General features: G+C 31.4%; 1 protein-coding gene and 1 long non-coding RNA gene across 5 annotated transcripts in view; both read right to left on the bottom strand.

The window, feature by feature from the left end:
• Positions 1 to 138: 138 nt before the first annotated feature.
• LOC108732871 lies at positions 139 to 7,251 on the bottom strand. 4 transcript variants are annotated; one of them, XR_003231596.1, is made up of 4 exons: positions 6,619 to 6,930; positions 1,083 to 1,159; positions 942 to 991; positions 139 to 504 (listed from the first exon to the last, which is right to left on the bottom strand). It is a non-coding gene; the product is annotated as an uncharacterized LOC108732871 (long non-coding RNA). The 4 variants fall into 4 exon arrangements; XR_003231595.1 differs by having other exon boundaries at positions 140 to 302; positions 372 to 504; positions 942 to 1,159; positions 6,619 to 6,922; XR_003231594.1 differs by adding an exon at positions 7,037 to 7,251 and having other exon boundaries at positions 141 to 504; positions 942 to 1,159; positions 6,619 to 6,787.
• A 6,463-nt stretch (positions 7,252 to 13,714) lies between these two features.
• LOC108732861 (insulin-like growth factor 2 mRNA-binding protein 1) overlaps positions 13,715 to 15,104 on the bottom strand; it is a 157,122-nt gene continuing 155,732 nt past the window's right edge. The window contains exons 6-7 of the mRNA XM_025977011.1: positions 14,546 to 14,555; positions 13,715 to 14,465 (exon numbers count right to left, since the gene is read on the bottom strand). Coding sequence (XP_025832796.1) covers positions 13,730 to 14,465; positions 14,546 to 14,555 — 746 coding nt within the window. The 3' untranslated portion in view covers positions 13,715 to 13,729. The remainder of the gene's footprint in view (positions 14,466 to 14,545; positions 14,556 to 15,104) is intronic.

The raw sequence follows: 15,104 nt of genomic DNA, 5'->3' as shown, positions 1-15,104 counted from the left end.
CAAATCATATTAAATTATTAAGAATCATAATTTCCATCAATCAAATAATAGACTATCAAACTGAATAATCAACAATTACAATTCAAGAGTAAAAAATTATAATAGTAATTATGGTTAAACAAATGGAATACAAGATTTGGAAAATCACACACCATTTTATAAGCACATCATAAAATAGTTAAAAGATTTCTTACCCTTTCTGAGTCCAAGAGAAAGAAATGTGAGTTTCTCCCTCTCCACGTTTCGGCTCCTTTTAATTTACCCTTTTCATGTTCACTTATTATGTTTTAATGGAAATTAATCTGTTGAAACAACTTAATATTAATTATATGTTCATCAGGCTTTGTTATTTTATTATTAATGATAATTACTATTGTTACCACCATATGAATTTTTGGCCAGCTCATTAGAAGCATTTTTGGAAATAAAAATAAGTCTGACTGCCATAAACATTGCATCTGTAAGTTTCCCCATCTAAACCAAGAATGTCATCTCACAGCAAACCTATATTACAGAAAAAAAAAACAGTCATTAAAATCCAATCTACAGAATAACAAGGCAAAAATAAGAATTTTTCTAAAAGAAATTTAGAATTTTAAGGGCAGAATAATATTTTATCTATAAATCAAAAACAATTCTTCACAACGTGGCCCGGTCAGTATGAAAAATCTACAATCATCGCCTAAAACAATTCTCAAAATTCAAAAATTCTAACAAAATCCTAATTGTTCATCTTTAAATGAACTAAGAATCTAAAAATTCAGTGATAAGTGGACAGGCAATATATCTCGATTGACCACCATATTGGAACACGAAACCACTACGCCACCGAGTCGTTTACGCAAAAAAAAATCCAAACGGTAATCGAAACCCATCAATTACTAAATAGAAACACATTCCACACAATCAAATGAAAATCGAATAAGATTAAGGCTAAATACCTTCAGGTGTTGTCTCCGTTAATGGACACCAAAAACGACAACTTATCCATCTACGTGAAGACCGAAAACAAAATTACAAATGAGAAAATGAGTAATGAGATCGCCGGAAGATCCACAGATAAAAATTCCTTTTATACTTACACTACATAGATAATAGGTTTTGTAGGTGCGTTCAATTATACTAACTCAGGTTAATTCGTAAATAGGAACTGACCCTCCTGCAAAAAAAAACCGCAATTAAAGTATGATACTTATAGCATATTTTAATTACTTATATCAGTTTCTAAGAATTAATGCAATATTTTCATGTATTCTAAATTCTATCAGAAATGGCATAAAAACCGTAATGTACAGTACATAACGTAGAAATACCCGGATTAAACAAATATCCAAAACAAAATGAAAAACATTGATTTACATCGCCAGTGTTTAGTGTTATATAATCATAATTATTTTCTTGGACTGCTTATGTACTAAATAAAGGTAGATCATATTATTAATATCGAAAAGTTTAGTTGTTGACAAATTTTGATTCACACTGTAACATTTCTACCTTTATGTTGACTCCAGCCAGAGAAGATTTAATTTTGTCTGATTTTAAATAACATTGCTCCTGATTGCTCGTTGTTTGCGTAGGCAACTTTCTATACAGCGCAGTATTTTTATTGTCAGTGGAGCAGTAGCACTTCTAATTTTGTTTTAAAAAAGACGGTTTAAAATATTCACTGAAGTTTTTGCCACATAATTCTAGTTTTTTACAACTCCTCTACTACAGTTTACAACTTTCAAATCGTTTAGTGCGGTATAAATTAATTTATCAAGAAATACAAACTGTTTTTAATTCGGGGTTTAGAAGTGCACCTTGGTAGTTTCCACATATAAAATTTTGTTAACCAATGCCTCACACTAACGTTAACACATTCTGCTTTAGCGCATTTAATAATGGAGATATTAACTTAGACCTTTTCAAATGGGGATTAAAACTTTACCTCGGTGATTTCTAACTACAGACTGCTTTGTAGTGAGGTTTCACAATAAATTTAATACATTTTAGTACTTTCAGCGCATTTATAAGGGACAAATTAAATTATTAGGAAATAAAAACGACTTTTATAAAATGGGGGTTTAACGTGCTCCGTCCTAATTTCCAACCATAAAATTACTTTTGCTGGGGCCCCATAATATTTTTAATGCATTTCAGTACTTTTAACGTTTAATATGGGGAAAATGAACTTATCTTTTAAATTAGGAGTTGAAAGTGCAGTATTTCCAACAATAATTCTTTTCACTGCTGCCCCACTACAACTTTAATACAATTTGGCACTTTCTGACTAAAAATCCGTAATAGAATAGTTCAAAGTATTAAAACAATGACTATTTTATAAAAACTATGAAGAAATTGTAATGTTAAATACCTTTCTTTACAAGTCTAAAGTGCAGTCCAATATGTTCTTATGACAATGGGTTGTAAGGAATTCCCTATCACAAGCAAGTTGTTCGGAAAGCTGAAACAAAAAGAATATTGTATTAAAAATTAACCAAAAATCGTGAATCATTTCTTTTGATTTCGCAAAAACACATTTTCGTCAAAGAAAATGCCACCTATCGACACTGCTGCGTTTATATCATATAAATTTAAATTTGCTTAAATCACGGTAAAAAGAGAAATTTCACAACTGGTTAACAAACTGAAATTATGATTTCGCAAAAACTCATTTTTACCTTACAACCAGCTGGGCATATATCATTGAAATTTAAAAGTTTGCGCAACTGTTGTGAGTAAAATTTTACGCGCCCAAATTTCAAAATTGGTCAAAAAAATACCGAGAATTATAAATAATTTCCTTTGATTTTGCAAAAAACTATTTCGTTAAAACACGTGTCACATTATATCAGTGTGGAAAATGCCGCTTTTTATTAAATTTGTGAAAAAAACATCTCAAAACATTTTAAACATGTGTTCATATGTTCTAAACATTTTTAAGTTTATTTTGAACACATATTTTAAGTGCTTTAAATTTTAAACATGTTTTTTGGCGTGGTGCCTTGATGTCTTTGACTAGTTGTATTTTTAATAGTGTTTAAAATACGTGTTTTAAACATGTCAATCCTGTAACATGTTTTCTTTATTTCATATTTATAACCAATATGTAGTTTAAAACATTTTAATTTAGAGTGTGTTTTAAAACAGTTTGTTTTAAACATGTTAATCCTGTCCCCCGCTTACCTTTCATGATATTTTATGTAAAATTTCATAATAAACTCAGGAAACTCATGGTATTCATCATATAAAAAACAACACAACAGCAACTTTTATTATACTGTGAGTCTAATTAAGTTGGCACCGTATAGGAGACTTTCTTATTATTGGTTTTATGAAAAAAGTTATTCTTGATAAAAAGTTTTGCTTAGCCTAAAACCCAAAATTAAATAGTCAAATATCAATTTTTTGCAATCATGCCTATACGAAATGAAAAGTTGACACTAATTAATATAAAGTAATAAAAGTTCCCCATATGGTGCCGGGTTAATTGCACACTGTACATTTAACATGTTCCCAGTGGTTGCCAACTTCGACATTAAAATGTACTTCACCATTACAATAAATACAATAAAGTAGTTGTAATATTCGACATAACACTATTTATGGGCATTTTTAATCTAAATGTATATATAATCTACTTATAAGTATAAGTAAAAACTAAAAGAATAGATTCTGCTATTTTCTGTATAGATAAGATTAAACCTTGCACGACCAAACCCATAGATAAGACGGACCTATTGTTTAGAATTGTCTTTCGTCAGCTTTCGTGTAGATTCGATTAGTTGGCATGTAGAAGAAAATCGATATCTTTGTCCTTTCTACGCATGTGTCACAGTTGTCAAAAATGACATTTGGTGTACGTTCTGAAAGTTATTCTTATTATACTATTTTATTAATCTATTGAATNTATCTATTTTTACTAAGAGGGAAGCTAAGTAATCTGTGTACAAGGAAGTTAAAACTAGCCATTTTATGTTGAACACAATGATTAGAGTCGTTGGGTATATATCTAGAGGTATTAGTGGGTTTTCTGTAGATGTCGAATTCTAAAGAATTCCCATTTCTTATAACCAACGTATCTAAAAATGGTAATTTGCCATCTTTTTCCATTTCTACTGTAAATTTAACCGAAGGGAAACGTGAATTTAAAACATCAAGAAAGTCTTGAAGACTTCTGGAACTTAAATCGAAGATAGCAAAAATGTCGTCCACGTATCTAAGCCATATTCGAGGAAAAAACTCAAGGTGGCTAAGGTCACTTTCAAAACGACTCATAAAAAGGTCGGCTATAAAGGGTGATAAAGAATTCCCCATAGCTGTTCCTTCTTTCTGTTCGTAGAAGCAACCATTTATCTGAAAATAATTTTGCCGCATGCACATTGAAGCCAGAGTTATGTACTCAGCTACAATGTCGGCGGAGAAACCATTTTCTTTAAGTAAATCCTCTAAATACGTCAAAGTAAGCGGAACAGGTACACTTGGAAAAAGGGAGCAAACATCAAATGAAACCATAACCTCACTGTCTTTTAGTTTTACGTCTTTGACTTTGTTTATGAATTCAATAGAATTTTTAACTGAAAAACTAGGTGGTTTAATAGGGAGGTTGTTGAATTCATTTGTCAACCACTTGGCTAATTTATAAGTTGGTGCACCAATTGCAGAGACAATTGGTCGCATCGACTTACCTGGTTTATGTATCTTGGGCAAACAGTACAAACGGGGAACTGTTGGACATGATACAAGTAAATTTCGTTTTAATGTAGGAGTAATAATGTTGTGACATTGTTTTACGGTTTTAGTAAACCCAGCAACCATACTAGGTAAAGGATTTTTATTTAATTTTGAATAAGGTCCGTTGTTAATAAGGTCATCAACCCGATCGTAATAGTCTTTTTTATCCAAAATCACAACTTTATTACCTTTGTCAGCTTTTACGTAAAAACAATCCTTATCTCTCAATTTTTTGATAACTTTCATATTAGCATTTTTAATATGGGAACTCTGAGATTTTAAGCTGGTTTTCAATTTTAGTTTGCAAGCCTCTCTGATATAGCCTTTGGAATTGTCATCAAGATGTTGAATTGAACTTTCAACATGTCCTATAACATTTTCTAAGGCTGTAGCAGGAGAAGGCAAGGCAAACTTTAATCCTTTATTGAGTAAACTAATTTCGGCATTATCAAAAACTTGAGATGACAGATTCTCTACAATGTGTTCGACTTTCTTAGGAAGTGGTTTGGAGAATATACCTAACTTACGTAACTTCTTTTTATGAATGTTCACCTTTTTATGAAATTTACAATCTATAGATAAAAACATCTTCCTTTGAAAATCGCTCCATTTTTTGAATTCTTTTTCACTTAAATTATAAGTTAAAGATTTAAATAAATTATACGCCTCTATTTCAAGTAGACTACGTTTTGAGTACAAGAAATCCAATTCTAAATCTAGCCACTTACGCTTAGCAAAAGTGGTTATTTTTTCAATAACTTTACAGTTCTTTGAAACTTTAATATTCATAAACTCTGGGAAAAGAGAGTTACGTTTACAGGTTTTTAAGAATTGGATATCTGCACCAATTAATCTAATCTTACAACTAAGTTTGTGATACCTGTTTAAATCCGATGACCGGGAAGCCATGACGAAATATGAAGATTGGAAAAACTTTGGCGGTTGTTGTAGAACAAACAGAATAGCTCAAAACCCCAATGCCAAAACACGACACTGTAGTTGTCCGAAGCACTTTTCGGTAACAAAGTTACCTTCTTCAGGGACTGAAGTAAACTTTTACAACAACCGCCAAAGTTTTTCCAATCTTTTCAGCAGGTTTAATATTTAATTAACATATCAGAAATAAAAACTTCCTTTTAAAATTGAGGGTTGAAACTACACCTCGGTGATTTCAAACTATAAAATTTCTTTTACTGATGTCTCACAACAATTGTAATACATTTTAGTACTTCAGGGAGTTTTATAAGGGAGAAATTAAGTCTACTGAACAAATGCAATTTTTTGTAAATTAATATGTACGTAACTGTAAAAATACACAAATAATAAATGATTTTGTCTTTAATCAGTATAATTACCTAAAAACCTAAATAATTATATTTTGCATGCATCCCGGCAAAATGACTACGCCGTGATCGACAAAAATACAATACAATGCTCTGTAAATATTATGAGCTGATTACCAGAAACACTCAAAAAAGTAGTTTGTGTTATTTTGTGACCAGTTCCATATATGTTTACAGAGGGGCGAGAATTGTTATCCACCTTAGCCTAACTTGATTTAGGTTAGTTTGTGTTGGGTTGTTAGATGAAGTTAGGCTAGGGTTGGTAACAGTTTCCTCTTCATCCCACTATATTAAAAAGGTATATATCTCAAAATGAACACTATTTGGTAAAAATTTAAAGCCAAAGTAAGGAATACTCTTTCCAGAAATGTATTTTTAGGCTACTGTCTGAAAAGAAATAGTTTTACATTCTTTTGGTTTGAATCACTAGAAAAGTGGTTTTAGGCATTATCATCTAGTAATAAGAGTATGTGATAAAAGCTTGATGCTAATCGGCGAGTGCTACTTTTCTGAACTTTATCTCATTTCATTTATTTAAATCAAAAATAAACCGTCCTACCTTTCAATCCGATTCATCCCTTGTTGGAACAACAGCAGTATTTTCACCACAGAACCGTTGCCCAGTCTAATAAATTTAACGACACTGGCGTCGAAGCTGATATGATGTAAACATTGAAATACACCATAAGAGATAACACTAAATTATTGCAAATCATAATTCCATTTTTCTGCAAAAAATTTCAAAATGTCTTAAATCGCGTTAAAATATGTAGTCATCTGCATGTGACCATAGATAAAAACATTTAACATTCGGATCTTTATCTTGAGGAACTAACCATAGATTATAGATTTGAAAATAAAAAACGAAATAGCTAAAAAACAATATACACATCGTAATCAGCAACATTTACAGATGATATTTCGATAATTATATAACTTCCAGCAAAATGTTTTAGTCAGTATTTTTTAATTCTTACCTATAAAACTGTAAGCTGCTAGCTCCATCAACGACCATTTTAATTCTTCCCCATAGATATAAATCCATAGTCGATAAATTCTTCTCACTTGTCTCCATAGATCAACTTATTCTATGACTTGTCTCACTGTTTATGCTTCTCGCCATGGATGAGAGGCGCCAACCAACGTTGCTTTAAAGTATCAAGTAGCTGTAATATGACGCAAGCGCACAAATCAAATCATTTCAAAAATTCAGAGGATATTTTTGTTGTATTATTTCTTAGTAATTTTGAGGGCAATTTTAAGTTCTTTTAGACAGAATAAAATTTAATTTAATCGAATAAAAGATCTACTTATACATATAAATAATATCACAATTTTATTTCTCTTGTTAGTTCAAAATAAATTATTTTCTGCAAAAATTACAGATCTTACTGTTCATGAAAATCGTTCGCACTAATCATTATAACACAAAAATTTAGAAATTCCTAAAGAGATATATGCAAATAATACCATTCATAAATGAATGTAAAATTAAAAACACTCGATACAAAAGTTTAAAAAAAAGTTAAACACACTATTTAAGGGAACACTTTATTTAATAACTGAAATAAATGTTTTGAAATAGAATTAGTGACAAGTATGCCAATTAACTTGTGCAAAACTGCTGGGACTTGCTCTCAAGATATTTTCATTTTTTTTGCCTATTGTACAATAATAATGTTTTATGTGAAAACTAATGCTGTTACATTGATTCGTTTGACCTATTGTTAGGCTGATTTACATCAGACAAAGATAACATAGTATTTACTGCAAAAATTACCTTACAGTTAAAAATTAATGGTTTGCAGCACTTTAATCCTGAGCTATATACCTGAGAGAAAACTTTGCGTTTAATATGAATATTCTTAAAGTTCTAGAAGACTTACTAGGCTTGTGGAAGTAAACAAACATAATTAAAACGGTATAAACACAGTCCTACGCAGTGATTCATATTTTTCTTTTTCTATTTTGACCTAGTAAGTCACAAACTTTTGTAGCTGTACTGTTACGGAAATTACAAAATAAAGTACAGGCTCAAAGCAGTTGCACTACATTTACAAAAAGAACAGTCCCCCAAAGAAAACACCACAAGGATTTTACATTTAACTTCAATAAGTATCAAAAACTTTGAAATTGTAAATAAAAGCATAGGCTTTTCTGCAGTCACTATTGTTGAACCGAAACCAAACGTGTATCATTAAATCTAACGTTTATAAATTGACAATCAGTGACATAATTAACAAATATGAGACAAACAAGATTTTGAATTGAAAGTCTTGTGGATATAGTTTACGATGGAGTCCTTATTCTGATAATAGTTTTTAAAATGCAATTGGAGAAAGCACATTTTTATTTAAAATGTGCAAATAAATGTATAGTAATGACCAATTACAAAAAAAGAATGGCACACTGATTAAGAAATCCCTATAACTATTAAAAATATTGAATAGCATGATTTTTTTAGTATATGCATACCACGAACATAAGTCAATTTCTCAACTGTAGCTTTGTAAAACAATTTCAACATGGCAAATATGTTGCATTTAAATCAGCTGTGTTGAAAAACTAACTTGTTAACAAACAATATTGAATTGAAACTTACTGTTACCCAAGAAATATGTATTAAACAACAAATTACCATTATAGAAACATAATAATTACTGAGGTAGTTTGTTCTCGAGTCGGATAACTTACATCATGTGATTGATCTTTAGTCAGCATGGTCATGCAAACGCTTTTTTTAATTGAAAAATTGATGTTGTCATTAAATAAAGTAATGCAAGACTTAAAAGCGAAGCTATCCGACAACAAGTGTCTATATCTATAACGGCTGTTTGCACAGTCAGTCTCTTTCCAGCAATATTGTATAACATGTACTATAAACTATAAGTGACCAAAAAACTAATTCTTACACGTAAAAAGACAAACCATAGTAAACCAGATGAATGAACATGTACTACTAGATTTTTTTTCTTTATGTACACCCATTAACATTACAAGCTATTGTTATGTTTTACGTTTCTGCATCTGTTGTTCATAATGCGGAAAAGATTAATATTATTCTATCATCTTACACGAATTAACCATCAAATGTAATTTAAAACTATAACTATTTATTTCAAGTTCTGTACCAGAACAATTTTGAGGCATATGATTGTGTACTCACATGCTTATGCCGTTTAATTTTTATAAATTAAATGTATCCAATAGATTGTCTTCCCGAAACCACAAAATGTCCTTATCTTTTTTGTATACAAACTATTGGTTTACCAGTGACTCATAATTTTAGTCTATCGATAAGTTAATAGTGATAGATGCCCCGAAATTGTTCGTAATACCAGATGGGTTAGGCACTATTAAAATAATAACAGACATATTATGATTTGCGTGACACAAATTTTCAGAGCTTGAGAGTTAATTAACGATCCACATAAGTACCTACACCATTTCTGTAAAATGACGAATTACTTGTGAAAACCTGCACCCTTTCGTTCTTGGTGGTTATTCTAATATGGACAAATCGAGAGTAACAGCGTTCGCAATCTTAGCATAAACTGGAAAGATGCAAAACAAGCATCGCTTTATCTTTTGATGAAAAATAAACACGAAACTTGTTACATTTAAGCGAATTCACTAAAATTTTGTAGGAATAAAAACAAATACGTAAAATACAACATTGAGAATAAATTGCGGGATGATTTGTTTTGCATCTAAATTGCTTGTAGGCGAAATGAATAAACTGTTACTTGACGACTAAGCGAATTAATTGTGATTCATTACACTTTAGTTGCAATTCGCAATAAGCTGAACGGGCCAGGGTTTGACGTACACATGTATATTTATAATTTGAAGAAAAATTGAAACACTTTACGACTAATCCACGTAAAAATTGATAGATTGGAGGTGAATCATGTTCGAGGGCCAAGAGAACGGAGCATGAAAAGCTGTTCTAAAAATGACTTCATTAAAATTTTCGCTTTGTAGGGGGGCTGATTAAGCGCGAGATGTTAATTTTGATATACCTGAATACGTACTTTAGACATGATTATTATTTAAATGTATGAATGTGTTAGATTTTTGGCAAAACTTCTAAAATGTAGTGTGAAACAAATGGATCGAGAAATTAAATTATTGATCAAACATGTTTTGTACTACGAATGTATTTATTTACTTTTTTGTTCGTTTTACTTTTTGTACTTTGAATCAATACCGTTTTGTACAATAATTTTCGATTGCGTCCAAAAGTGGTTAAAAAAAATAATCAGTGACGTTGTTGGTATGTCTCCGAATGCAATTGGGTGTTTTGTGTGCAATTCTGAATGCTGTGTACCCTTTTAAATATCATTTCTTCTTACATTATAAATGCAGCTCTCTGGTAACATTTTCGCACTTTGGCACACTTAAACTCTGTACAAATAAGTTAAATTTNAAGTTAAATTTCTTTTATAAATAAATATATATTATTATATAATATATCCATTTTTTTCACAGTTTCTCGAACGGATCTTCGCGCCGTTCGAATCATAATTTTTTAAAAATCTAACAAAAAACATCCTCCCCAACAAGTTTATCAAAAATATCTTTTTTACAAAAAGCCGTTAATTCGGCTGGCCCGAGGGCTCTAACTAATACCTCCCGAGTTTGTACTATACGAGGCTGGCCGACCTCGATTCAAGATCGCCTGCCCTTTAAGGGCTTCCATCATATAACGATATAATGAAGCCCCTAATCGTCTTAGTTGGTATTATTATTTTATTATTATTATTATTATTAACAATCTCAGTTCTCGTCAACACTTTGCGATACTCCACCTAGAAAAACAAATAATATTCAATCGAAAACTGTTGACAAGAACCCACGAAACATTTTCAACAATCTCCTAACAATTAATGTAATATTTTAAAAATGTCTCTCGTTCATTCACACCGCGCAGTCAGTCACTTCTCGACGTCACGCTAACACGCACCACACCAACTGCTGTTGTAGTATTAATAGTCTCCCTCTATTGCGCAGGTGCAATGACGTGTTGCTGCGAACGTTCTATCGGTAATGTTATACTACGCATGTACTTTACATATACTTTTCACATCTATTTCATTACATTATCAATTTTATCGACACCACACACGCAGCATACGCCGCTTAAAAGTCTTCCTTCTTTAACATCTTAATTTTCTAGATTGAGTCCATTATCTAACGATGACAACTTAGGTCAACTTCATCCAATAGATTGTTATAAGTATATTATAACTTCGTATTTACTACTGCTCGTATTTCACCATCATCGAATCGATCGATTTTCATTAAATTGATAGATAGTAATAATCGTTGTCGTACGGTATGATTGGGTGGTAGTGGTGATGACGTGTGGGCCTCGTATTTTGATTATCAAGATCAGTTGTGTGAGTGTATGTGCGTTACAGGATGTAATAGTTTATACTATGCAAAAAATACATCAATGCAGTATTAAGACAAAAGAAAAACGTGAAACAAAAATATGATAGCATGTTAACGTTACGCAAAACACTTTCTGTAGTAATGTAGCAGCAACATTATAATATTCTCTTTGGTCAGTGTTTTCCTATATTGGTCTGCAACGATAGCGGTAAAACTGAGGTTTATATGGTCGGTTTCTGCGCAACAACGGAAATTTCCTATGGTTAATAATGTGCCTAATTGATTTTGATTTGATGAGGTAGATTGTAGTAGTGCTGGGGCACATCGTTTACGATACCAAATTTACTCTCTCAACTTTCCACTAATGATAATAAAAAAAAGGATAAAGAAAATCGTCCGATAAATTAGTAGAACGTAAATTACAGCGAAATTGCTAATCTTCATTAACATATTATTTAAATTATAGCAACAAACATTAATAAATAAGATCAGGCAATAAAAATTTTTCGTGATTAACAAAACTACTGGACGTGTAATAATAACATACATTTAAAGCACTGTGAAAATGCACTTAACGAGGTATTTGATTCATCATTATTAGTTAAGTAATATATTATTATTATATTTATNTTTTATTGGAGCCGACTGGATCCTCCACTATCCTCTGCTTTATATCTCTACTACTCCTTCCGTCCTGACTTTTTGACCTCCTAGATACCGAAAATCTTTCGTCTCCTATGTTTATAAAACTTTCTCTAACTCTTCCTTGTTAGATACTAATATTGGTATATCATCTACAAATCTAAGCACACTAATCTTGTAATTGTAATACTGCAACTAATAACTTCCCGTTGGTGTCCGTATAGTCCTTAATACCAAAGAAAACGTACAGTATGACATAATATACCATAACTATATCAGCTCAACTTATACGTATCTTTCCAATGGCCTTTCCGTTTGCTTTCTACCAGGATATGATGTCACGCTTGAAAAATCTTGTCAGGAAAAGAAAATCACGAAATTCTAATGCCATTTTCCTTCTTATTGTATTGCTCCTTTATTATTTCGAGGGTCCAGTTGGCTCGTTAACGTTAAAACCCTTTTGTCTCCACGTTCGACGCATTATTTTCGGGCGTCTCACTGGGGCGGTCGATGCACGAACGCTGTTATAAATCCATTAATAACAGTCCGTTGTTTCGCCCTAATGTCTTTATTATTACATTAATTCCCGAAATTGCTGTCCCAACTCGTGACTGACAACAAACCAAATTTTTATCTATATACCGGAAATAACATCAACGAAAGGATTCTACTAATTATATAATATATTTAATTTAATAAGGATCGCCGACAAATGTCCCCTTCATTCACAAAATGCTTTAGTGTACTCAAATCATATTTGATTTATTGAATATTTGACTACCAATACTTATTTAGTTACAAATATTCAAATATCGGATAATTTGAATATTTAAACCAAATTATAAAGAAATTAATAGTCAAATAGAAAAAATTCTGACCCTATTAAATAGGTAGACGATTCTTATTCCTAAATTTAGAGCTTTAGAATATGTTTCAAAAGGAACATTTACAAAAAATAATTTTCTTTTCAACATCGGAGTGTATGAGAAAAAACTGACAAAGACTGGAGTAATTTTCAAACAGGAATTCCAATATAATTATCCAGATTTAATATTATTTTTTTGTTCTTGCGTATAATTTTGTTTTAAAATTAAATACAAAATGTTCTGTTGTCGCATGTTTCTAAAAAGAATATGTCATGATGGTTACTGAAAGGAGTTGTTTTATTTTTTGGATCTCTAAGTACTCTGCTACTTTCCAAACCGACAATTTTTATTGGCGGGTTCGCCTTCCGAATTTGACCCATACGAAGTTATCTTAATATAGGCGCATCAGTGCAGCGCATCGCATATCTTTTCTATCGGTATAATCTAGATCAGTGTTTCCCAACCTTATTTTCCTCGCGAACCAAAAGAAAGGTCCGAAAAAATTTGACGAACCCCCTATGTAATCGTTAATGACAAGTAAAAAAAAAAGTAATAAATTATATTAATCCTTAAACATTTAAATGAAACATTAATAAAAACAAACAGAATAGCTCAAAACCCCAATGCCAAAACACGACACTGTAGTTGTCCGAGTCACTTTTCGGTAACAAAGTTACCTTCTTCAGGGACTGAAGTTTTTCCAATCTTCATATTTAGTGGTAAAGTGTACATAATTTTGTTTCACACATAGAAATCAAAATAATTCTAATAGGCTTTTATGCTACAAATATTCGAATGTTCCATGTATAAGCAAATAAACACTAATTTAATAACACCAATTTTATTTATTGCCATTAGTGAGATATTACTTACTTTCCATTGTGCTTCGGGTGATCCAACAATGGTGACTTTTCTTTCAGCTTGCGCGTCTTGGGGACGGCTTTCGTCAAGAGGAGCTATCTTAACAGAGGCCCCAGAGAATCGAATAATGTTACGGATATGTGATCCTTTGGTGCCGATTATCGCTCCCACTGCATTGTTCGGTATATACAGATAAGTTGTTTCCGGAGTCTCAACAGCTCCTGTAGGAGCACCTGCAGGATAAATGCCCGGATACGGCGCCTGTCCTGCGTACAGACCCCGTGAACCATATCCGATGCCTGCTGTGGCCATCATGGCCATTGGATGTAAGCCAGGGAACATCATTGTCTGAGGTGCCATGGCCTGTAGGTCATTTTCGTAACTTTGCCGCAGTTTTGCACTAATTTGAGCCTCGGCCTTGCTCATGTTCTCGATCGTGCCTTTCACGGTAATGATGCGTTCTAGATTAAACGAACTTATATCGTTAATACTTGATACAGTTATTTTGGTATCAGTCTCTTGCATGATCCGTTTAATTGTGTTACCACCCTTGCCTATTATCCGACCGATTAAGTTATTATGCGCAAGAATTTTCAAACAGATATCTCTGAAAGAGAGGATAATATTTATATTAATATAACTTCAATTTTATTTATTATTAATGTAGAAAAAAGGGATAAAATGGCACACATTGATGCCATACTCGTACTTTAAGCTAACCTGCACTCAACTTCGCAATACATTCATATTAAATCCACTATTTTTTTTTAACTAATTGTAAGTAAAAAATGAATTATAAATATAAAAGGGTTAAAAGTATTCATTAAAATAGAGAATATTAATTTATTATTTTAATCCTTGTAAGATAATTTTGAAGGAAAACTCAACAAATCGTAAGTTTCTAAAGAACTCAGAACAAGTTCATTAGGTATAGGTAAACACAAATAAGTAAAAAAAATTAAAAATTGTTTGTTATTACAACAATTTCAGAAAGAAGTTAAAGTTAATAAAGGTTGTCTTATATTACTGACAAACAAAAAATTAGCCCTAGGGTATTCTAAATACACAGGGTCTGCCAAAATTCCTCACCCCAATCAAAATAAACTACAACCTCCCTAAGTTATGCAAATTACTTTTTAATTTATCGTCTAAAAACAACATAATTACTATAAAATAGTGAAAAAAAGTAATTAATAATTTTTGTTACAATAACTCTCTTTTGACTAAAAAGCAGTTATACATTATTAAAATATTTTAAATTATGTATCTTGACATATCT

The sequence above is a fragment of the Agrilus planipennis genome, unplaced genomic scaffold (assembly GCF_000699045.2).
Source record: "Agrilus planipennis isolate EAB-ADULT unplaced genomic scaffold, Apla_2.0 scaffold31, whole genome shotgun sequence".
Classification (NCBI taxonomy): Eukaryota; Metazoa; Arthropoda; class Insecta; order Coleoptera; family Buprestidae; genus Agrilus; species Agrilus planipennis.
The sequence above is the reverse complement of the archived record's forward strand: the minus strand, read 5'-3'. Positions and strand labels throughout refer to the sequence as shown.